General features: G+C 39.0%; 1 protein-coding gene across 3 annotated transcripts in view; it reads left to right on the forward strand.

Moving 5' to 3' along the window:
• scube3 (signal peptide, CUB domain, EGF-like 3) overlaps positions 1-25,148 on the forward strand; it is a 114,184-nt gene that overhangs the window by 50,798 nt on the left and 38,238 nt on the right. For 2 of the 3 annotated variants that reach the window (XM_088639899.1, XM_088639903.1), the window contains exons 5-6: positions 18,400-18,525; positions 20,388-20,504. In XM_088639899.1, the coding sequence (XP_088496025.1) occupies positions 18,400-18,525; positions 20,388-20,504 (243 nt within the window). The remainder of the gene's footprint in view (positions 1-18,399; positions 18,526-20,387; positions 20,505-25,148) is intronic. The other variant, XM_088639900.1, reaches the window with a different exon arrangement.

Raw genomic sequence — 25,148 nt, forward strand, 5'->3', positions numbered from 1 at the left:
GTCACAATACTGGGGCAAACTGGTCCAGAATGCGTGGAATGGAAGAGTGCCACCTTCTGGTTCATAAGCACCCCTTACCCCAGCGACCTGATCTCTGTTGGAAGTCTCCCATCCTAGTATTAAAAGCTCCACCTTGCTCAGATCTGACAAAAGCAAGGTCTTGATATCTGACTTTAAACAAATACAAGTTGGGTTTTTAAAATGTTCAATGGAAATCTTTTAAAAGGAAAACTTTATAGTGTGGTAATGAACGAACCTATTTTGAGTTTCTTTTGCCCAACATTCTGTGCCGAACAGAGGAAATAATTCCTTTCTGAGCTTCGTCAGTACTGGGATGGATGACTTCCAATGAAAACCAGGTTGCTGTTGTAAGTGGTGCTAGTGTACCAGTAGGTGGCTCTCATCCCTCTCAACCATGATACCCAAACTAATACCCCAGACTGACTAGACAGGCCTTTTCCTGTAGGAGTTTTCATCCTTCAGATAATTAGTTAAACCAATGACCAGACTGCTTAGTCATTAAAAGTCCCATGGTGGTTTGTAAGTGCAAGGGTGTAATCCCAGTTGTCTTGGCTAAATTGTACTCTGGACTTGCACAATTTGGCTTCCCTAAAGATCCCTCTGAATTCAGTTGGTGAAGTAGTTTCTTACTTTTCTGTCTTATCTACTGTCAGCTGGGGCTGCTGCTACAGAATGTCTGCTGTGTGTTACCTAGATGGATGCTGTAATTCTCTTTTACATGTAAAGCACTTTTTCAGGATCATTTAGGATGAAAAGCACTATATAAATGCAAGGAATTACAGCTAAAACATGATAAACAATAAAGTAAGCTACCAATTGTATGCAAGGTTATGTTCCTGGGTGAGACTGGTACTAATTCATGACCTGTATTTACATAAGCCTTATGGAAAGAATTAGTTAGGTTCCTAGCCATCAAAGCTCCCCATAAAAAACTTCTTGTAAAAGGTATTGGCCATGGTTAAACTAACAACATTAATGTTAAAATATGTGTAAACTAAAGCCATAAAACCAGTACAAGCACTTACAATATTAAAATGGCAAGACTGAAGAAATAAAGTACTGTGCTGTATGTACTGAGGCTAATTTGAAAAATCTACAGCTGACTGAACTGCCCTGCTGTGGTGATGCCAATTGGCAGAGATTTGGTGCTGCTTGGTGTGCTGTGATTGGTTAGGTCATCGTTTTATCTTGCAGGATCTAGTGCCACAGTATCACACAGTGTGTTTGAGTAAATGGTTATTACATTCAGTTCTGCATCTTTTAAACTATTTTTTGTACGTATTTGTAGTTATTAATACTATTCATATTTTTATTATTTTTCAGATTCTTGTGTTGCTTTTGTATTTTTGGATGTTATTTTTTAATATTTTACAATTTACCTAGTTTTCTCCACTGATCATTTACGATTTCCTTACTTATTTGCATTCAGTCAGAAATTGGTGTGCTGTAGACAACCTTTGGTTTCTGTGGTATCTGGGTTTCAGCAACTGGGGAAATACAACTTAGAATTACTTAGAAATGACACTCATCTGTCCCTTTGATTATTTACTTTGAAAAAGTTACCTTATACGTTTTAAGACAATAATACACTAGCAAATCCCTTGTGCTTTTGCATTTTGGACTTTTTTATTATCATCACTTCACTTGGCAAATGAGCTTATGCTCCACCAGGAAGATCTGTAGTAATAATTAATAATAATGATAATAATTGCTTACACTTATATAGTGCTTTTCTGGACACTCCACCCAAAGCGCTTTACAGGTAATGGGGACTCCCCTCCACCACCACCAATGTGCAGCATACACCTGGATGATGCGACGGCAGCCATAGTGCGCCAGAACGCTCACCACACACCAGCTATTAGTGGGGAGGAGAGCAGAGAGTTAATGAAGCCAATTCATAGATGGGGATTATTAGGAGGCCATGATTGGTAAGGCCAATGGGAAATTTGGCCAGGACGCCGGGGTTACACCCCTACTCTTTTCGAGAAACGCCCTGGGATTTTTTTAATGACCACAGAGAGTCAGGACCTCGATTTTACATCTCATCCGAAGGATGGCACCTGTTTACAGTATAGTGTACTCAGGTGCTGTAAGGCAAATGTTTTTTAAAAGATTTAACTGACACATAGAGAACAATCACCGTTTTTACTAATTTACCTATCGAAAAAACATATGCCGGGATAATTCTTTGCAATATTTTCATTAAAGTTAATTGATATTAAGATTTCAGGGTGGGGGTGTGTGCCGATGAAAACAGAGAAACCGTCACACGACGGTGAGCCCCATCACCTTGACAAACAGTTCACCGTGCCTGGTGTCTGAGAATGCAGTGCTGCTCGATCAGAGACTGGAGGAGCTTGCATGGATATAATTAAGTTCCCTTTGACTGACAAACCCCGTTCTGGTATGTAATGAAATAATAACGAAATTACCTTGAACTAAATGGTTTTGAATGTGCTTTGCAGATGACTAGATCCAAACAAGATTTAATTATGTACCGTGCAGATGGCTCCTCTTTCTCTTAACCCTTAAGCAGAGAGACCCAGACTCGTCTTTCATATTAAGTGAACTCATTGACTATGCTAAACTGTATATCAGTTTCTTTACTTGTGGAAACTCTTCAACTTTGTACAACTTTCTATAGTACTATTAATAATTTTACAAAAATACAGCAAACTGCTTCTACATTGCAGATCATCCAGGTACAGTAGGTTGCAGTGCCTGGTTTTCTTTGTTCTTATGAAATGTCACAACACTGATTAAAACACTCTAAAGTGTTAAATTACCTTTATCTGATTTGTTGAATTACCTATAAAATTCAATTGAAGGCAGGTAGTGCAAGAACCTGTGTGGCTATTAGTTTAGATGTAGCTCAATATTCAGTTGTAACATATTTATTAACATGTACGGCTGATGCTGTGATGTGACTCCAGATGCAGAGCCTCACCTGATTTTCTTCATTCCAGACACTAAGTGTTGTTCTCTTTTACTTACAATCTGACTTTTCATCTTGAGGCAGCACCTATGAACTTAGATTTTACAAATTTAAGTTTAGGGTTCTCTCTTTCTCACTGAAACTTGTTGTAATCACTTGTTTTGAGCAACCACAGAATTTTTCGAAGAAATGTTTACACTGTCACAGCAAACCACTTCCTGTGTTTGGGCTGGCCACCAGACATTTCCCTCAGTTTCCTCACAGGGGTTTTCTGCAATTCTCCTCTGGTGAGCCAGATTATTATTAGGAGAAACTAGCTTGCCATAGCCCCATGAGCTGTGTGTGCCATGTTTGCAGTGTACCTACCTGGTCACTGAGTACACAAAGTTCTCAAAGCTTTCTCTAGAAGTAGAGCATGCCTGCACTTGGCACATATAAATACAGACTTGCGGACTTAAATTGAAAATAATCAGATATTGACATGCACAAGGAAGTACGAACACACGCAGTCACACTGCCATATGGCCACAGACACACACTAGAATGCTTACATCTGCACACAGTAATGATACCACTAAACCAAAAGGACCACCCTTAGGAATTCATTCAGTAAAGCTTCATATGTGATAAGAGATGTGTTATCCGAGGGAAAAAACCAAATGCTATTACACACAGTATTCATCAGCCAATAAGTGTTGAAGTATAAGGCGTGATTTGACACAGACGCTTTAAAAATTAGTTTATGAGTTCATTAGCATCTGATGAATATACAAATACCGGGTAATGTATTCCAATGGCATGGAAAGATAACTCTCAGGAGGGTAATGATATGCATTTGGTGTGCACTAAACCGTGTTAACCATAAATGCATGCTTTGAGTCACGTGGTATGCAGCAAGTGCTATAAACTGAGATCCATCTTGTTAAAAGCTTAAGTGTTTTTTGCCCATCTTGAAGGCACACTTTGGCAACAGAAACAGGTGACAGTTTCAAAGAAAAGAGAAGAAAGTTTAAGAGCCTGAAGCACAGCAATTCTCAGAAAGTTTGAAAGGCTCAACTAAGCAATTTGTTTTTAGGGGAAAAAACTCTCATTAAAATACAGTACTACCACTATATTCACTATTTTAAGCCAGAAGAGACTCATGATATTCTTCAACAGTTCTGTGAAGTTCTGTAAGACAAGGTTCTTGAGTCAATTTTTCTAATTGCCATCAAGGTATTGTTTTGTGGCAGAAATGTTTTCGCCTTTTCTTTTAAGGTACAGCACATGTATTTTACATTTTATGAATAATCTAGAAAACATTTATTGGTCAAAATATCTTCAATCATAGTATATTTCTAAAGAAACTGGCTTCCAAACACTGTCTTTTTAACACTTCCCCATTCTTCCTTTATAGTCAGTAACCACAATGTACAGTATGGCTTCAGTACATGGTGTGCCTTCAGGTGCACCTTGTGTTCAGAAATTATCATTCGAACTGTGCTGATTTTTTGTGTGCCCCTTAAGTTGAGGTACATTTTGCTCTGCTAATAGTCATTTCTGTTACCACTACATGCACTTCTTAACGTGTGTCTGATGTCCACTTATAAGAACTTTTATTGAATTAGAGCCTAAGCCTACTATAGTGAGATATAATGTATCATGCTGAATGTGACTGTGGAGATACCTAATAATTTCAGCTGGAACTTAACTCAGAATACCAGTATTAGCCAACTAATTCTAAAGCCCAGTATATACAGTAAAAGTGAAAAGGTCAATACCCCTTGCCAGCAGTGTTACAGGACTGCAGTCTTTGCCATGGTCAGTTCACTGCAAGAAAATACTGCATAACGAACCAATGAAAAATGAAATAAAGTATTGTAATTGCAGTGCACACGTTGTGTATAGTAAAACTGTATTTTGCTTTATTGATCATAGACTAGCACCGAGACTAGCACTATTTAGAAAGGGTTCTTACCGAATAGTAATCCAACATTATTTTTTAAAAACATTTTTCCTTCCTATTTGTTACATTATAACCAATTTAGATGATCATGGAGTAAAAAGAGATCAAAGATGAGAGTGAATGCATAGCATTTGTTGTCTTATTTTAGTCACGACTCGAGGAATCTTTTTTTCTTGCTTTTGTTTTTAAAGGTTATCAAATAAATCAATTTTTCTACTCTAAAATGAACTTAGTTTTTTTCTTTAAATTAGCTGGGGCTGCTGGACCTACAGAGAGATTCTCCTGGTAGCCAGAGAAACATCCTCTTATTTTAGTTTCTTTATTAGAAAACCTGTTGTATATTGTGTTTATATACAGTATATTGTATATATTGTGTTTTACATTGTGTTGATATTGTAAATTGTATACAACGCTGTTGTATATTGTGTTTTGAATCCTAAATATAGTATTTGCTTTGAAATATGAACTGTATACAAATAAGAATAGCTATGTCATACATTCTATATGGGTAAAAGACTATAATTCTTTGAATAGACCAGTAATTGTGTATTAAATCTTCCAAAAACACCTTTTTTCTTCAGATTAGTGTCAGAGACTGGTAAAAACAAGGTCACTTGCAGTCAAGGCAGTGACAGGGCACCTCTAGCACATGCAGTGTGTTTTACCAATATAATAACAGTGTCATAAAATCACAGAGGAGGGATATTCTGAACTCTGCAGGAAGCTGAGCTGTGAATGGATTTCAGACACTGAAGCTCTAATCTCTTAGAATTTGGTGTTTTGTTTAACTTCACAAAGACTGAGTTTTGAGATCTATAAAACCAAACATGTTGTTTTTGAATGTATGATTCTTACAAGTATATTTTTAGATATTGTGAGTACCAGTATAATCCAGTATAAAGCCAAAAATTTGTTTACAGATGGAAAGCAACTAATTTTGCTCGCTATCCAAATTGTATTAAACATTCCCTCAACTAGGAGTAAAAAAGAAGATAAGTGAGAGATACGGATTTAATAAAGTTCTAGTGGGAATGATAAAGACTTGATAAAGAAAGTTGATTTCTGTAGGTGTGAGTGTAGGGACTGGTTTATCAGTACTAAATGCATCTGATGCTTCACACACTCAGACAAGAGTTATGTAGAATAGCAGTATTTGGACATAAAGCGTTTACATTATGTTAAAATTCTCCCCTTAACGAAAAAGGAAGAACAAGCACAAGTTTGTTTTAAAACAAACAAACAAACATTTAAACTTGTATATACTTATTTTAGTAACTCTTAACTTAGCATCCACTTAGGACAATAAGATGGCAATTTTGCACAGTAGCAAAAAGGCCCTCATCTTGTTGAATGGAATATTCAATACTAGACTAATTTCTATCCTTCTTTTCCCCTACAGAGCTGAGCTCATCTCACTTATATTATTCCCTTCCAGAAGGGAAGCCCAAGCCTGCCTGTCTGGCTCTTCACTGGCCGCAGAATTGTTTTTACAAGTGCAAAGTGGCTGCTCTATTGCTCTGCAGACCAACCATATAACTAGACTCTTTTCCTATTCTGTGGGATTAGATCGAACGTTCTACACCCCCCCCCCCTCCCTACCAACCCCCCACCTCTGCCTCCTGCTTCTCATACTCCCCAAAGGGCTGCCCATTAAGGTTGGCCATCAGTCAGGCATCAAAGAGTGCACAATGAGGCCTGCGGGACCCTACTGCTTTTGCACTGCACTCTAAATTACTCCCAATTCTTAAGCAGAGTGAAAGCTCAGCACCAGGCTCTCTCTCTCTTTGTCTAGACTAGGTTTTCAACCCTAGTTCCCCCTTGAACTAATATATACATCAGTGGCTTGGATGCTTGAATGCCTTGGCTGCATTCATGCTGAATACCCTATACATCTTTATAGCAGGAATGCCTTGAACTATGTGACTTGGTTGAAGGGTATCACTCAGCTACTGTGGCTGACATACAGCACAGCACTATACACCTGCATTGATCATGTATTCCATAAGGAAAGGAGAAAAGACTTGTTACAAACTTGGAAGCAAAGTACTGGATAGGTGAATTTAAAGTGTCCCCATGTCTCATTTGTAATTTTCTAGTCTGGGACTGTAAGAGAGCAATGTAACAGACCTCTCTGTGCTGTAGTCTGCAATATGCAAACAAGCAGGTAGTGCCTTTTGCACATAGCGTACAGTGCAGTTAAGATCTCAAAACAAAAGTTATTTAACCATTGCTGTGTAAAAGTAAAAGCTTGACTGTTAATTGTGCTGTGGTTTTGCCTTGCTTTTTCTATAAATTATAGAAATATTCATAGAAAAAGAAAATAGAAAATTACAGCATAATAACTGTAGTACACCACAACTTGCATAGGAAGGTGAATAACAGAATATAGAAGGTTGCTAAATGGACTTCTCTTAGAGTGCTTTGTCCCAGGGAAAAACTTTCATTGCTTAACCATCCTAGTGATCCAGGGCTTGACTTGATATTTTTGATACTTGATTTTTTTTTTCAGAAGCCATTCACTAGTTACCAGAAAATTACCGGACAATTACAGAATAAAAAGCAGCATTCAAGCAATTCAGCTACGCTGAGCCTGCTCATATTAGCATGAGCAACACTGACACTGAGATAGTAGGTGTATATTATATCAGATTATGTCTAATATGGATTTGCTCTAGTAATACCACAAGTCATAAATGAAGAGAGAGGAAAGTGAATATGATAAGCTTCACTCCTGTAATATGACAGGCACATTTGGGGAAATATTGGGATGTTATTTGTGTGTTGGCACGAGCATCAGTGGGCGTCTGCTGAGAGGCTGTGGTTGTTTCCCTAAATTGATGCTACACCCACAAGAATGTCCTGTTCCACACAGGCTGTCAGAGTCCAGTAAATTCTGACAGGCTCCCCAGAACTTAAAAAAGCATGTTCTGTCTTGTTGTAACCATCAAAAGAATTCAGACTAGGTAAGACAACACAAAATGAATCAATGTTTAGCACGATGTACAGTATATATATATATCATGCATCAGACTCTGCAGTTAACTCTTTGTAATGCAAGTGCAAATTAAAAAAAAAAAATTCATTCAGTTCTTGGCTCAAGTATGTTAGATGTAAGAATCTTATAAATAACACCAAGATGTCATGGAGTAGCATGACCAGGATATATTGTTCTAAAAGTCTGCCTTTACACAACAGTGACAGAATTATTTTTCAATATAAAAATGAAATTGAACAAATACATCAAAGTAAAATCTCTGCTTTCTTTTAAGCTTTCTTTTCCCTTCATCTGCTTTTGGGGTCTGTCCCACTAATAGCTTTGTCTACTGTGGCACCTATCAAGGAAGGCCATTAAATATCACTGTTTGGTATGTCTGGACACATTTTTCTCATTAAATAAAATGATAAATATGTCAAGCTGCCCCCCCTCCCCCCGGACACTGTGTAACAGCGGTTATAGAAAGTCCTCAGGCTTGCACCTAAGCAGTAGCTTGGTGTTTTGGGTGCTGAGGAAAGAGCTCTACTTCAGATAGTATTTGGCAGCAAGTACGCACTGTCTGTAACCCAATGTGGTGATGGAACAGGCTAGCCTGGGCCTAATGCACGTTTTCAGTTTCAATGTGCTGACATTTTTATTTCCCTGTTAAAACTTTTAGTGCCCCATTATCTGGAGAAGGAATTCTGCTTTAATTATAGAGCAGCTCTGTGTTTAGGGCATGGTCCCTTAGCAACCAGTGTAGCGAGTAAAGATAACAGTACGGACCATGGGACTCAGAGAACTGCCATGTGCCTCTGGATACCAGAGAAAGCAAAGGGACCTGAGCCAATATTCAAGACTGTTGGGAATTTGGCACCACTGCTGCAGTTTACTGCAGTGTACTGTAAGACACCCCAGTGAATCTATATTTATGTTGTTCTATTTTATTACTACAGAGGGCCACTCCCAAATTCTCTATTAAGTTTTATTAAAGAAGAGAAACTTTGGTTTGATTCGCTTGTGTGGCATTTTTGAGAGACGTAGTACATAGTACTTTGAGAGACATAGCACAAACTTAGTTTCCAATAAAAAAAAATTGTCTGCTGCACTTATTATAATATTAGTTACATCACCACATGAACATGATGGGTAAGTGGCTATAGCTTACACAGCCTACAGGCAGCACGCTGAACTTTGTTATTAGGTTAACTTGCAGGTTATTAGGTTAACTGTCAAGCAAAGTCTTATTCAATAGGTTCAGTAGATTCAGTAGGATCAAAAGGTTTGTATTTTAAAGAGTATAGATATAGATTACTGTACTGTATATTATTATGATTTTGTACTTGAAAGTAACATGTATTGTATTTAGAACATTGCTGTTTTTCTCAGGCTGTACTACATCCTTCTGGTATTAATGTGCTTCTGTCTCCACACTCCTTAGAGTGGCTTGCTGGTTTATCGAATAGAAGCTATGTAGTGGTTTGTACAGTAGAATCCATGTTTTTGTTATGTTTCTCATTCTTTCCTTGGGGAGTTTTTAGGGCTCTGGTCTGGTCTGACCGAAGTGTTTCCATCAGTGTTATGGTGGTTTTGCAGTTTCTGTCATCGTCTCTGCACCACAAACGTCCTTACCAGTTGACAGAAGCAAATTAATACGGCCATACAAAACTGGCCTGTAAATCCTGTTGACTCCCCATGTTTACAGTGTGTCAGTGAGAATGAGCCAGTGTTTGCTAGATTGTTTTAATTGGTGTTGAAAGTTTTAGACCTTGGAGTATCCACTGAGAAATCTGATCTGCTCAGATATCCAGGCTGAAAATCTTATAGAGAAGGAGCTCACCAGGGTTAGAGTGCTTTCAACATGTCATTTATTACTCCAATCCTTGTCAATACTTTCTCAGTTTTTTTCTTTATCGTCCTATGTACTTGTTTTATGAGATAATGGGGAATTAACAAGCTAAGCAGTTTCATTTTTTTTAATTTTAATTTCTCCCTGTTTTCAGTGAACTACTTTGTCCTTTTTTAGTGTTTTCTTTATTAGTTATAGTAAAAATCATCATAAGAATAATCATGTAATAATAATGAAAAACATTAGTCAGCTTCTTGGGGGAAGATCAGGCCTTGTCTCAGCCAGAGAGAATAGACTCATTGTGGCAGGTTTGCTTTTATGGCTCTTAGGAGATGTTAAAGCCCAGGTTCTGGCCTCAGCCCGACCTGGCTTTGATGGATGGGTCTGCGATGCCTGTGGGTCTCAGCTAGGGGAGAGGTGGGGAGGGGGACAGGGCTGCACAACATGGGGCCACTAAATGAGCTGAGCAGTGCTTGAATGTTATAGACCAACCTAATGGAAATAAAGATCCCTGCTGCATTTCCAGAAATACAGCTGTTACAGTAAACACAGATGAGTATAAAGATAAAGGAGTGTTTTATCCATAGCCTTTTATCACTGTTTTTATTTCCAGCTTGACTTACAACTTGTTTGAATTGTAACTTTTCATGCATCTTCTGTGCATCTCGCTGTTGTTTTGTTTTGATTGATTCCTGCACCCACATTTGTGGACTAACGGACCGAGCACGAAGAAACAAGGAGTGTCATTGTAATATCATGACAAAGGCGTTGTTGCGTAAGGTTTCTCTCCTTGGATTCAGAGCATTGCTCAAGGCTAATTTTCTATCCCCCATAACCTACGTAGTCTATGTAGAAAAGTGCTTTCATAAAGGGCTTTCAATGGAATAGTCAGGGCAAAGAAAAGATGAGCAATAAAAATGGGCGAATGAGGTGAGTGCAAAGTGGAAAAAACCTTGAAAACACAGAGGACATAAGCTTCAGCTTTAATATGTTCTTTCTCTAAATGCCAGGTGTAATGCTATCCTAACCCCTGTGCTTATGTGACATTATTGCTTAATCCCAGGATCCTCTGAGGTATCCAGTAGGACAAATCTTGTCGGATTGACTTTAATAACCAACAGGTTTAGAGTCTATTTTCAGAGACTAAAATCCCCCATTTTTCTGCCAATACAGACAAATATAGGGGCATCAACATTTGTCAGTCCTGTCAACATTTGCTTAAAGTGAGAGATAAAGACATGGTTTGGCATAAGGATTGGAAATAAAACAATATGATTATTGAGGCCGAAAAATTGTATTGTGTTCCTTAGTAGTTTAAAACAGAAATTAAACCAAAACATTTTCTTCCGTACTATATACCTGAGCTGTCTCAACATGTTCATTTCAGTGGTACAGTTCATTTCTGGCTTTGCACCGCTCATCTCACTTCTCCCATAATTCACATGCGACTTTCACACGTGGAAGAAAAATGACAAAAAAAGAAGAAATATTGATCCATGTATCTTCTTCTGCTATTTCTTGAGGAAACCCAGGGAAAGCTCTTCAGCAGCATGGCTGGGTAGTTTGTTCCAGGACCCTTCTGTTACAAGGTTTAAGTGCCTTCTTAGTTACAGTTCCATTATTGTCTTCTGTCCTTGTTCCAATGTTGCTCCTGATATAGTCCACTAGGCTGGCACTATCAAGACCATTCAGGATTTAAAATTCTTGTATCAAGACCCCTGTTTAGTCTTGTATCAAGACTAAAGATAGTTAGGTCCTCTAACTTAATTTGCAACTAGGATTCAACCTTGTTAGTCATCTTTGAACTCTTTCCAGAGCTGCAACATCAGTTTTGTACCATGGCGACCAAAATTGAAAACACATTTTTAATGAGGTCTTACCAGTTCACTGTATAATTTAACATACATTTTCTTTTTTAAACAGACTTTGGTATATTCCCTAGAAGATCCTGGCCTGTTTTTTTTTTGTGTGTTATTGTACTTAACCATGTAACCTCTTCATACTGTCTTGTCTTTTACAGATTCTGTTTTAGTAATTCACCTTTAAATGTTGATATACAGTATACCAATTAATATAATATTGGGTTATTCAAAACCTTTATTTACTTGTCAGGACCCCTAAATGATAACCCATATTGATAACCTGTTTCAGCTTTTTCCAAAAATGGGTTTTCTACGGGGCAATTTTAAACAATTTATGAATGTAAAGATGCACCTGTCATTTCAGGGGTAAAACACATTATTTTTTGAAAGGGCAGAATACCTCATAGAATGTGTCTCTATGACCTCATGTGCAGATGCTACCAGTCTTACTTTATAGCCATTTACAAAATTGAAAATAAGAAATAAGAAAAACAACAACAGAGTACAAGTATGTATACATTACTACAGTATTCGGACACATATAGTAGGCGGACAGTATTAAAGACTTTTTGTGATCATTCTTTAATGGTTGTTCAACTGCTGAACAGAAGGCCCCTTTCTTTCACATGGACACATCCTAGACAGATGACCCATTCTTAAGGTTCTCTAAACGTGTATTTTGAATTTTCAGATATCCTGTTGAAAATGACCCCTCCCCCACCAGCCCACCTTGCCCTTCCTCAGCCTCCAGTCCTACAGAAACAGCAGGTGTCTGGGTGGGGGTTCCAGGTGTGTGGAATCGAGCTTGGTCTACATCAAGCAGTCTGTTTCAAGTCAGATCCCTTTTCCCTCCTGCTACATGGCGATGGGCCACCATACACACTGCAAACCCCTTTTATTTCACTTTATTTATGGGACGCACAACAAACCAGACAGCTGGATTTATTCCCTGAGCCTGAGGTCAGAGATCTAAGTAGGAGACACAAGAGAAGGCACAAAGCAAAACACTCTAACAGACAAAAGGGGCATCTAAAATGGTGTCTATACTGGATGTGTGTAGCAAGTGAACAGACTTGTAGTGTTTGTCAAAAACACAGAAAGAATAGAAAAAATTGCAAAGCAAAATGCTTTCAATATATTTACTGTCATGCTTATCTCCTTTGGAACATTGAGGTATCTTTTTGAATCTCTTGCTTATATTAATACTGAAGATAGTTCCAAACTGGAGTTTCATGAATGGTATAGGAGGTCTGACAGATAATTAAGCACAGACAGACCAATAGAGCAAAAGAGACAAATGGAAAGTTAAGTGAAGATTGAGACTAACAGACTAAACACAAAGGCAAGAAGGCAGAGAAACACAGATAACTGAGGCAGAGAATAAAAACCAGAAGCATAACTACAGTGGAAGATAGACACGAGAAAAGGCAGTCAGATATTGGCACACAGACAAATACAGGCCAACAGAATGGAGGGTGAGGTAGGGTCAGTCCACAGAGGTGATGTATGGGCTGGGGTTTGCACAGTTGTCCAGACTTAGAATAATGAGAGGGCTTTTCTCTGATAACCTCCAGAGGAGGGGAAGGAGGCCAATTGACAGCAGACATGTTGCATTGTGAATCATGGGGCTTGGGCAAACCCACACAAAATACCGCAAGGAAGCTATATTGTCAAACACAGAGCCTAGGAAAACACACTGAGAGCTACACAGATGCACGCATATATAAATACCCAATACTCTATACACAAAGATAACTTGAGATAAACATACACAGAACTTTACAAAACAGTGCTTGCAATTTTTGCACTCTTCAAAAATAGATTTACAGTAATTTTAAAGTTTTTTGCTGCACAGCAGATTTTCTCATAGTTTTCTGTTAAGTACGTGTAAAAGCATAAATGTGCTCATCACATTCAGTTGAAGAACAGAAAAATGTGTATATTCCTGTACTATATGTCAACATAGTTTGTAAATTTCTTTTTAACTTGGAATTAGGAATACTGGACTGGACTGATTTTTGCACACAAGAGTTGCACAAATCTATTTATTTTGTTTTTATGAAAACAAAAACCTTCAGTAGTTATCTGATTAGATTAATGCAACATGGTCAGATTAATACTGTATATATATTCATTATTTTCACTATTTTGCAGTCTATAAATTGATAGACAGGGATAGAATTGTAATTTAAGAATTTAAGACAGGCATTAGGTGTGAAATGTCCCTTACCGTATTATATGACAATCTGTGGAACCATATGCAGTGCCTTTCTAAACTATTAAGACCTTTGTGCAGTTTGCACATTTAGATACTCCACATTTTCAAAGCAAAAAAGAAAGAAGTGAATAGATAATTAAGTGAAAGAAAAATGGAAAAAATCAGTGTTGCATAAGTATTCAGTCTTTTACTGAGACAAACCTAAATTTAGGCACACAAAATTACCTTACCAAGACACACAACTAGTGTGTGCAAATATAGTGGTTCTCATGATTACAGAATAAACACACATTTCTGTGAGGTTCCTTGATCAGTTAATGAATTTCAAGCAAAATCTCCACCATGAGTACTAAAGAGCTTTCAAACCAAATGTGGAATAAAGTCTTTGAAAAACACAGAACAGGAGGAGGATATAAAAACAAAATCATTGAAGTCCCTTAATACTCCTGTGAGCACAGCTGACTCAATCACAAAGAAAAGGACAGTGCATGGTACCACCCAGACACTGCCTAGATCAGGCCATCCTCACTACCTGAGGGAGGCTTCTGAGAGGTTTGGACAGCTTTGAAACAGCTACAGAGTTCAATATCTCAAATGGGAGAAAATGTCCATACGTCAACAACATCCCCATCAATCCACAAAGCTGACCTTTATGGCAGAATGGAAAATAACATATTCAAGTAATGATGCAAGCATGTGGCCAAGGTTTCACAGTCAGAGAAGACAAAATCTATATTTTTTGTCTTATTGCTCAACATTATATTTGACACAGACGCAACACGGCACATCTCCCAGTCAGTGCCATCCTTACAGTCAAACATGGTGGTGGCAACATTATGCTGTGAGGGTGATTCTACACAACCGGGACTTGAAGACTTGATGAAATTGAAGCAGAAATGGATAGAGCAAAGTGCTGGAAAAACTGGAGGAAATCCTGTTTCAAACATTTCAAACTGGTGAAAATTCACCTTTTAAGCAGGACAGCAATCAAAAGTTCAAGGCCAAAGCTATATAGAAATGGGTTAAGAATAAGGACGTGAGTTGCCCAGTCAAAGTCCTGCCTTAAATCCTCTTGAGAATCGGTGGAAAGACTTAAAAAGTGCTGTTTTAGTCATTCCCAAGCAACTCAAGAGAGCTTGAGCAAATCTGCCGACAAGAATGGGCATAAATATCATCAAGCCAATGTACAAAGACAGTAGAGAACCAGAACACCTTGCAGCTTGTTATTGCTGCCAGTGGTGCTTCCACCAAATATTTGAGTTAATTCAAATATTGAATGAATAATTATGTAATAAGCAGTCTTTAGTTTAAGCATTCATGTATGTATCATTTTGTCAAAACTTCCATAGGACAGCTCTGAATACAAACCTATGGATATAGGGTATGTAATTATTTTAGACTGTATCTTTAAAATAGACCCAAATATACCATACATATACACAGAAAGACACACACTATCCTCAGTAAATTTCTGAACTAAGCAGACCAACATATACCTCTAAAGTAGGCACTAGTACATTACAAATTAATTTTACTTGCTGATTAATTTATCATAGGCCTAACTGGAGTCTTAAGTGACTACTAAGGCAGACTCTCTCACATTCACAGTGCAATTCTCTCTCAAACTGTCCTAAAGTGTTCTCACTGTGTAATGAGACCTGACAGTCCCCCTTTCTCATTCCTTCTGGGACTCACTTGAGAACAAGACATCAGGTCGAATAAGCAGAAGGAATTGCCTTTTGCCTTTTTTTGTACTTAATAAATAGTTAATTTCCCTTTGTTATTGGGGAATTGCTATCTGCGTGCCTGCTGGGGTATCACCACTGCAGCACAACCAGCTATCCAAACATTTTGTTGAAGCTTTGGCGTCTTCCTAGAAATGGCTGGATCAATTCATGCTAGCCTCCAAGTGAGCTTGTTGAGCCAAACAGCTTCCTCTCGTTCGAAAATATTCTTTTGCTTTTAAGAAAATTAAAGAGCTATCTTTTGAGTACACCTGACTGTAGAAATGTGGTGATAGAGACCATTCAATAGAACATCTACACTGACAGAGCCCTGGTTTGTTAAAATGACCCTGTCCAAAACAGCGGATATGTATGATGTATGATTTTCCCAGTGTATTTTATTGCCTGAAGTATAAACATCAGCCTTTTCATCATGTGCTGCATACTGCACAAGGCCAAATGCTATCTAATAAGTGTTTCATTTCCAAAGTATTATATCTAGCTGGTAGTTATTTCTGATATGTCAGGGCAGTGTAAGTCTGCTTTAGAACCTTACTCTTTAGAACATCTACCTTCCCCTTCTTTCTCCAAGATGTCTTTGTGTATTATAATTATTATAATAAATCTCGATAGCATTCAGATATCTCTTTTCATCCCAGAAACTCCCAAGACCCTTTACATATAGGAGAGGGCCCTTTATAGCCACCGCTGAATTGTGGCAGTCATTTGGAGCCAGCATCACAACTACACAGAAAATCAGGTGGAAAGGTGATGAACGGTGTCATTAAAACATTAAAACATAACTGCTGTCCCAGCCTCAAGGTTTTTCTCGGATTTCCAAACGAATCCCTGAGCAATTCCGTACATGCTCATTGTATTCCAGACAGAATTGGCAATGGAAATTCTAAACCAACTGAGTTAATCTCCATTATGTAGAGAATCATTTCTAAGTAAACATTATCAACATTCATCAAGATTCAGGGTTTTCCAGTTATGTCTGTCTGTGTTTGACGTTATGTTCTAATGCAACCAACTCCAGATGACCTTCTTCAATTCGTAAAAGAATGCTAATAAGTGACCGGTATAGGCTGATTGAAGAAAATTAGTGGTTTTTCTGGGATAAGCCTTTTTTAAGCAGCTCATCTACTGTGCTTTTACTTTAACCCTTTTTATTAAAGCAGACAGAATGACTGCATGAAGAGATTTAGAATGGTACTCATTACAAAAAAGGCATTCTTCACAGACTGAAGAACTAAAAAGAAACAAGAACGTTTTTATGTTTATTTTTACATGTTGATTAAATTAAATGGGCAGCACAGAGGCCCTGGGGCCAAAGGTTCAATTCCGGACCTGTGATTCTATCTGTATGGAGTTTGTATGTTTATGTGGGTTTTCTCCGGGTGCTCTGGTTTCCCCCCACACTCCACTGACATACTGGTAGGTTAATTGGCTTCTGGGTAAATTGGCCCCAGTGTGATTTTATGTGTATCTGTGTTTTTGTCTGTCCACTGTGTGATGGATCAAATGGATGGATGGAGCAAACTCAATTCTTGTTTTTAATTGGTGATTTATTTTGAAATACCCATGAACTATAGTGTGTGGTGATTAGAGCAATGTGGTTGTTCTGGAAAAGGCAAAGCTCAAGTAATATCAAATCACAGACTAGCTGTGCATGATAAAATAAGAGCAAGTAGAAGCCTAGGAAATGAATTTGCAGACTACATACTGTATTTTGACAATGCGGTCAGGCTTATTCTGCCACTCAGTGAATACTCATGACACCCTTAATTGGATTGGCCTGACCTTTTACCCTCAAGCAGGCAGTCCTGAGTGGGCATGTTGTAGCTACCCACACAGAACACAGGAGAATGGCACAAGGGGTAATTGCTTGCCAGAACAGCCCAATCCACAGAGGAAAGAGAAGCTCAAGCATTTTAAAAGAGAATTTATCATCACTTAGTATGACTGATTCATCTCACAGAAGACTTTAGTCTGGCTTTAACCCTACTCACCTGTTCTTCTGGGCTAGATAAGCTTACCAACAGTGGTACCTAGATGTTGCTGGTGGCTTTGACTGCAGGAAGGAATTAATTACAGAAGCTTGATGAATTATATAATCTGCACCTTGAAATAATTATACACACAGTCCCACTTGTGAAGGATTTAGCTGTGACACCTTTTTACCTCTCATGTCATTTTGTAAACTCATTTGCAGGATTTGTTTTTGCTGGAAAGTTGGCAAAGCAGATGTAATCGGAAACATCAATATAGAATGATGCATAAAATATGGAACAAGAGGCAAAATAACCGTACATTATAACTCTCTCAGTCCTTTTAAAGTGTACATCTACAGCAATTGAATTTGAATTGTAGTCTTTTTTAAAACTATGGGCAAACCACACTTGGCGCACAAATTACATTTCCCTTTTGAATGTTTTTCCATTCTTTTATAAACAGAGATTAACTCAATTAATGTTACAAGGCTGTGAGATCAGCTCCTTAGGATTTTCTTTCTTTAGGTGTACATTTTTATTATCACAGATTTGCCAAACACGATTGGGCATGCTCTGAGAGGCTCTCAGCCTGTCAGTAAGCAGACAGACAATGTTCGTCTGTCGACAGTGACGGGTTGAGCCGGGCTGTGAGGGAGGGGGCGCTGGGAAAGATGGATTTTCCGGGAGGAATTTTTGTGTTCATTGAAAAACAAATCACTGAGCACTATTGTAAAAGATATTTTGGAACTGACATTGGCAAAGATGGCTCAGGTGGCGACATTGAATGGGTTTCTGGTAGGAGCCAAATCTACAGTAAATGCCACTGTACTTTTAAGGCATTGAAACTGCTTCTCTCTCCTCTTGTGTCCCTCAGAAGGAATGAACTGTATGAATAAGAACCATGGCTGTGCACACATCTGCCGAGAGACGCCCAAAGGAGGCATTGCCTGTGAGTGCAGGCCAGGATTTCAACTCACCAAGAACCAGAGAGACTGCAAATGTAAGTGTCCCTCCACACCCACCTCTGACAGGCTTGATTCCAGTAATCACAATATAATTCACCACATTATGTGACTCTTAACAGCTATTGTTTGAACCACTTTGTTTCTAATAAATGCAGTTTTATATTCAGGATTGCAGTATGGCAATTGAAGCTTTAACAGTTTTCAAACAGTGCTGTTGTGCTGTGGGACTATGAAGCCTTATATATCTCTTGCTCAGTTTGTTTTCTGGATTTTGAGTGCATGTACACACACGTACATACATTTACTATAGTCATTCTTTTCAAGAACAAGATTTGTGTTTTAACTTTTTTTAAATTCTTACCATTAGTGATATACAGTAAGTACTCATCATCAAACGTTCCCTTCTGTTATTTTGATTAATCACCTGTATTATTTATTTAAGAACATTAGCCCACCCAAAGCAAATGTAAAGGAATATGGACTGGAACTGAAATGATACAGTAAGCTAAACAATCACCACCCATTATGTTTGATGTCTTTGAAAGACAGCAGAGGGTTAGACTGTGCATGATGGTAGGAGTTTGAATAGAGCCTTTACATGATCTTTATTCTCAGTGCTCAGAGATGGCTGTAACTTTTGCATGATAACTTAATCAGCCTATGAATCTGTTTAAGACATGGGAGCAGTTTATGTTAGTTAACTGGGGAAAATCAGTTATTTTCTGCTCGGAGATGGTCATTGTAGTTAGCTGTGAGCAGTGAGATTGTTATTAATTGAAAGTTAAGTATGCTATGTTTCTATCATTAACACACAGCCTGAACCACATGGAAGCAGCATGTGTTGGGCAGTGTTATTACCTGCACTGCTTATACTGATCCAGTTCTCTGTTAGTGTTTTGTCAATGATTCTGAGGCATCCTGTGAGCAGCCAGATGGTGGTTCATGTTGGCAGCCCTCTTTGCAGTCACCAGTACTAAATCCACATTGGTCTACCCTGAATGAATCTTTAGGGAAGCAGTATGAGGTCAGTGTGGTTAGGTGACCTGGGGGGAAGAGGTTTGTGGGCTGAAGGTGAAAGCCAGTAGACTCTAATCATAGTCTTTCTACCCATCTCCTTTCCACTGCCTTCCAGGGTAAGTCTGCTTGTTTTAATTCAGAATAAGTCAAGGGGGGTTTTTCTGTGTTTGGATAAGGATTGCAAAAGTGTTATTCTACATTTTTGCAAAGGCCCAGGAAAAGAGAAAGGGGGAGTGGGGCTATAATTTACACATTGTTCCCCTTCTGTTGCTGCAGGTGTTTTTATAGACAGTGGATTGTTGGCATAGCTCCCTCCCCAGGCTGGAAAAAGCTCTTTGTCCTCTACACTTACATATACTCAGAGCGCTTGTGTTTTCAGATCTACAGCATGCATTCATAGCCTGTGCTGGACGTGCTGTTACAAATAAAAAATAGTATACTGTAAATATGTCACTGGGCTCTTTGTTTCATTTCAGTTATATGAAGCCAAATATGTATATTTAAAGCCCTGATTTAGTTTCATGAATTGTTCTTCTTAAAAGCACTTCACACATATACACAAAAGTAAGTTTGTATGTATTTGATTTATATGGAGTTGAAGATAGAGTATAGACAAGGAGTTGTTTCACAGGTTTGCACATTAGTAGATTGTTTGTATTTGTGGCATGTCTTCTCTATTGGACCTTACAAGATGAATTTGCCCAAGGATGGACACACACAGAACAAAGCACAAGATTGTATTCCTCTAGCCTGATCTTACACGTACATATGTTTCAAACAGAAAGGTGTGGCCCACCTTCCTGTCTTGGTTGCTCATGAAGTCTGTTCTCTGGGATCAAGTGACCTTACAATGCAGTACAGATTACCCCCTGTCTTGCAGTGACTTGTAACTATGGCAATGGGGGCTGCCAGCACACCTGTGAGGACACTGACCAAGGGCCCAAGTGCGGCTGTCACATGAAGTTCGCCCTGCACTCTGATGGCAAGACCTGTGTAGGTGAGTCAGTTCTTATGGCTGGGGGGGGCTAAGGACTTTTCAGATGATTCTGTCATTCAGTTTTCATTTATCAGAACACAGACTCACCACTAGCTGCTTTCTATTCTTCAGTATCAGTGGGTGGGGGCAGGTTGGGTGTTCTTCCATAAAATGGCATGTTTAAAGTTCCTTAACCTTTTAAAATCAACTGACGCACAAGCCACATCACTGTGACTGTGATCACAGATTCATCAAAGATTTTCATAGAACAATATTGGCCATCATCCTAAACATAAGTTTTGCATTCCCTATTCCGATATTTTACCTGTTTAGCACCGAAATGTGGATGGCCAATTCTATGTATCACTCTACAATAGCCATTCATATTATATGCTTTGTCTTTTTTAGCTGCCAATCCACTTTTTTTTCTCAAATGAATGATCCCATTTAATACATGTCCGCTTAGCGAAGGTGAGTGGCCTAAAGCTGTAAGAATGCACTTTCATAGGATGCCATTTCTGGTGTTAAACCCAACCTCCTCCCATAAATCCACCGTACATTCTGTAAACTGAATTGATGAGATTTTATTTGAAACACATCCACAGACGTGGTTATGTAAATAGTTGTAATTAACCAAAGACAATCCAAGATCATTTTGAATAGCCAACATGTAATATACGTCAAGATGTCAACTTCAACATCACTGCATTTTCTACACAATAATGTTGGATACAGTCTTTGTGTATGGGGAGTTCTATGGTGTCCTCTGCCTTTACCAATCTCTAATTATGATGCTTCACTACAGCTTTCTTTTTGCTTTGCTTCATTAGTCCCTGCTTTCTCTGCATGTGATCTTTTGCTAGATCACTAAAACAGCAGTTTGGCACTGTAGCTGAGAGAACAGGGTGCTGTCATGCTTCACCAAGGGAGTGCTAGTACATGGTCATTTCATCCAGAAGTCACCACGGGTCTGTGAAGTATAGAGTTGAAAAGTGTGGTTGGATTCCCTTTTTTTTTTGCAGTGTAGGTGCTATACAACATTAGATTACCAATGAATTTCGGCCTTTACTCTCCTGTTTTCAAGAGTTTAGAAGTTCAGGTTTCAGTAAGTTTAAGTTATAACCTTGCCTCGGGGCATCACAGGAGCAGGATCCAAACTGACTTTCATTTGACATGGCTGGATAGCACAGCACAACTCGAAGATTATGAATACACAAAGATTCACACCTCAGCTTCAGAGAGCAGCCTAGAGCAACACAGATCCCAGAGAGATTCCAGAGAAGCGCTGAAACATTCTCTACAGTCTCACTTTGGGCTTTGAGTCACCAGCTTGCAGTGCCATTCTGGGGAATCAGCTGTCCACTTTGCAGTTGGATGCCTCGTGGTGCTGCTAATTAGTGGCCTTAATAGAGCATCCCGTGTTTGAGATTATTTTTTCAAAGCTAAAAAAAACACTATATAAATATCAACTTTTTGTGTAAAAGTAGGGCGTGCATTTATTATTATTTTGAACATTTTAAAAAACAACAACAGCAAGTAAATGAGTTGCTTCAATTAACAGCTTGATGAAAGCTGCGTCTTGAAGGACCCACTGAGAGTGTGAATAATGAGCTAATCAAAGCAGGCTACTGTGCGCAGCAGCTCCGGAGAAGAGAGAGTGGAGTCCGAATAAACTGTCGAGAAAAACAGACTTCCCCAAGTGTGAATACTTCTCATCAACAAGTGCAACGTTTGCTTTCTCCCATGTGCAGGCACTGCAGAAAGCTGACCCTGGCTGATGGTGTGTTTGGAATAAATTAGCGCATTGTACATGTGCTGAATGCGGTCACAGCCGCCCCAGGGCTGGGGAGAAGGGGGCGCTGGGGGGGGGGACTCATAAGCATCCGTGTTTAAGTTGGCAGGGAGGGGGTCCCCAGGGGTGTACACATCCTCTTTGATTACTGTGTGCCGGATCATTCTTGGGGCGGGGTCCACAGCTCAGCCTCTCTCTCTGGTGGTGGGTAACTGACTTCCCTGAGCCAGATGCGAAGAGCGCATTGCATGGCATCAAGCTCGTTCGGCGAAGTCTGCACAATACACTACACAGAGCACACTGAACACAGAACCGACTTTTTCTAAGCTTCTCTTGCCCACTTATATGCCTTCATTGCAATCGTTATATCCTACTATGTACTGTCTAGTACTTTAGTCTCTCTTTAGAATACAAAATGTGTTCAATTTGCGTAGTTTCTTCTTTTCTTGGCTGCCATTCTTCCGAGCTTTACTGTGATTCTTCAGTTGATTCTTAATGCCCTTGCTATGCAGTCTAGTACAGCTCACCCTGCCCAGCCCCACTGAGGGTTTTCTGTGTCAATCTTCTTTTTCAAAGAAACAAAGGACGTGCAAACGTTTCCAGATTGGTCTTTATTCAATTAAAATGCATCAATATCAACAAAGTTCAAGTTATTTTACAATCAGTTCTATTTTAGAATATAATTGAAATGAAACTGCACTATTTCTGACAGGATGACCTTTTCTTAAACGCTTTTGTAGATGATGTAGAATTTTACGGAACGACCTTTCAAGATGATATAAAGCATCCAGACACATAAAAAAAGAATTGACTTAATGTGTTTCAAATGATCAGACTAACAGAGAAATCCATCCAGTTTCTAAGCCTTGCCCTTAATTTCCATTAGCAACGCTGCAAAACTCTCTCAGGGCAGAGTTCCAGTGTGTTTGCACATACGTTTCCGTAAAGTAAGAAACTAAACAAAACCAAAAAAAGTCATCATGTGGAAGTACTCAAGCTGTTAGTGCAGCAAATCGTAAACATCCCCAAATAGCAGGCAGATGCAGAGTTGCACAGAATCTCTGATCCTCGTAAATTAACCACACACACACCATACACACACACACACACACCTCTGCACACAAAAATGTATACTTACACACACAAGCACTCACACACTGGTATACACAAACCCAGACCCGCAACTGAACTGCTGGGCTCACTATGCGTCTCTAGGGGCAAATATGTATGTTTCTCACTGAAGCTTTTCTGTAGATCGAAGGTAGACAGCTGTCACATGTCACGGTTAGGTAGGATCTTTGATGTCAACTTAAACAGAACTCTTTGGCCCGCCTGCTTGTCAGAGAAGGGGCTGGGCATGGGCACAATTCTGTGTGCATCCATTAATTGCATAAACATCATCGTTAGTGTTAACACCCCGATGATATAATGCCGCTGTAAAAGAAGTGCTGCTTTTCAATTACTGAACTAGAAAAGTGTTTAGATCACAAGCTGTTTTCACAGCTCGAGACACCAAAAGTATCAACCGTTGGACTGGCTTACTGGCAAAGCTGACCTGGAATAGAGTCCATCCAAGACATGGACGTCTTTAGAAAATATGCTGTAAAGAATGAGCAGCCTGAGGAAACTACAGAGGAGGCCGCTGTATTTTGATGTGCTATGGTTTCTAATTGTTCTCTGTAGCTCACTGCATCCTGAAGATCGGTAGTGCCACGTACAGTTTGTAATGATACAGACTCCTTTGCTGGGGTACAGCCTTTGCTCTTGACATTCTGTAGCCGTCCATGAGTGAAGTTCCCTCAGTCCCAGGGCTGTTCTGGCAGGTTAGGAGCAGCCATCACTCCTGTCCTGGTTTAACCCTGCAGCCCTCAGCTTCATCAGTTCTGTGAATCCCTGCTTGCATTCATCAGTGTTACGCTTCTGTGATCTGGCTCTGGGTATGATTTCTCTGTTTTTCTTTTGTCCTTTTTCTTAGCTGACCATGCGCACAGCTGTGGCCTCTCTTCTCTTCTGTTACTAACAATACCTTGGCTTTGTATTCGTAGTTTTTGCTTAGAATTTAAACGCTTACTATAATTCAGTGATTGTTTTAATTCTATGAGCCAGCTGTTTGTGCACAGACCTGAAACAGCTGACTCTTGGGTTTTTTTTTCCGTGGTATTATACCTATTGAAAGCCTTGCGTCACGTTTTAAAACCTCTCCCATATTGAACCAGTTACATCATGTGTGTCTAGGCTTCACCGTAAGCCAGGGAAATGCATGCTGATGTGCAGTGTGTAACCAAGTGATAAATGAAATGGTTTTATCTAACATAGGTAATGTAGGCAATTTCACTGTCTGCAGATAAGAAAGACTAGGTTTTTAATAAGTATGTCTCAAACACACAAGGAGAGCACATTCAAGAGAGCTTTTCATTGGGCTAAAGTAGTGTTCATTGTTAATGGGACAGCATTTTTACTTTATTTTTTTTTTAATTTGATGACAGAATGCAGCTGAATAACAGCTGAGTAACAACTCAAGACCATCGTTGACACAAAGCTGGTCACAGGTTTTCACTCAGCATAGTGTATTTGCTGCTCTTCCTTGAGCTGAACAGAACTGGCGCAGATGGTTGTTTGTGATCTCTTTTTTAATTAAAACATTTAGTCCTATGCCCAGGTGAAACTCTAGCTGAAGTACATTTGAGTAAAGATAAACAGACATACCACAGATGATTTTGATGTGTAAGTGTCCCAATAATTTTGAGCACTGCTTCACCATATTCCGCAATCTTACTGAGCTCTCAACAGTGCTACAAATTCATTCTCTTTATATATAAGAAAAGAGCTCAATTCATAAAAAGTATAGTAAAATCAATAAAATGATTTTGTAG

This window comes from Lepisosteus platostomus, chromosome 7 (assembly GCF_059453375.1).
Source record: "Lepisosteus platostomus isolate fLepPlt1 chromosome 7, fLepPlt1.hap1, whole genome shotgun sequence".
Taxonomy (NCBI): domain Eukaryota; kingdom Metazoa; phylum Chordata; class Actinopteri; order Semionotiformes; family Lepisosteidae; genus Lepisosteus; species Lepisosteus platostomus.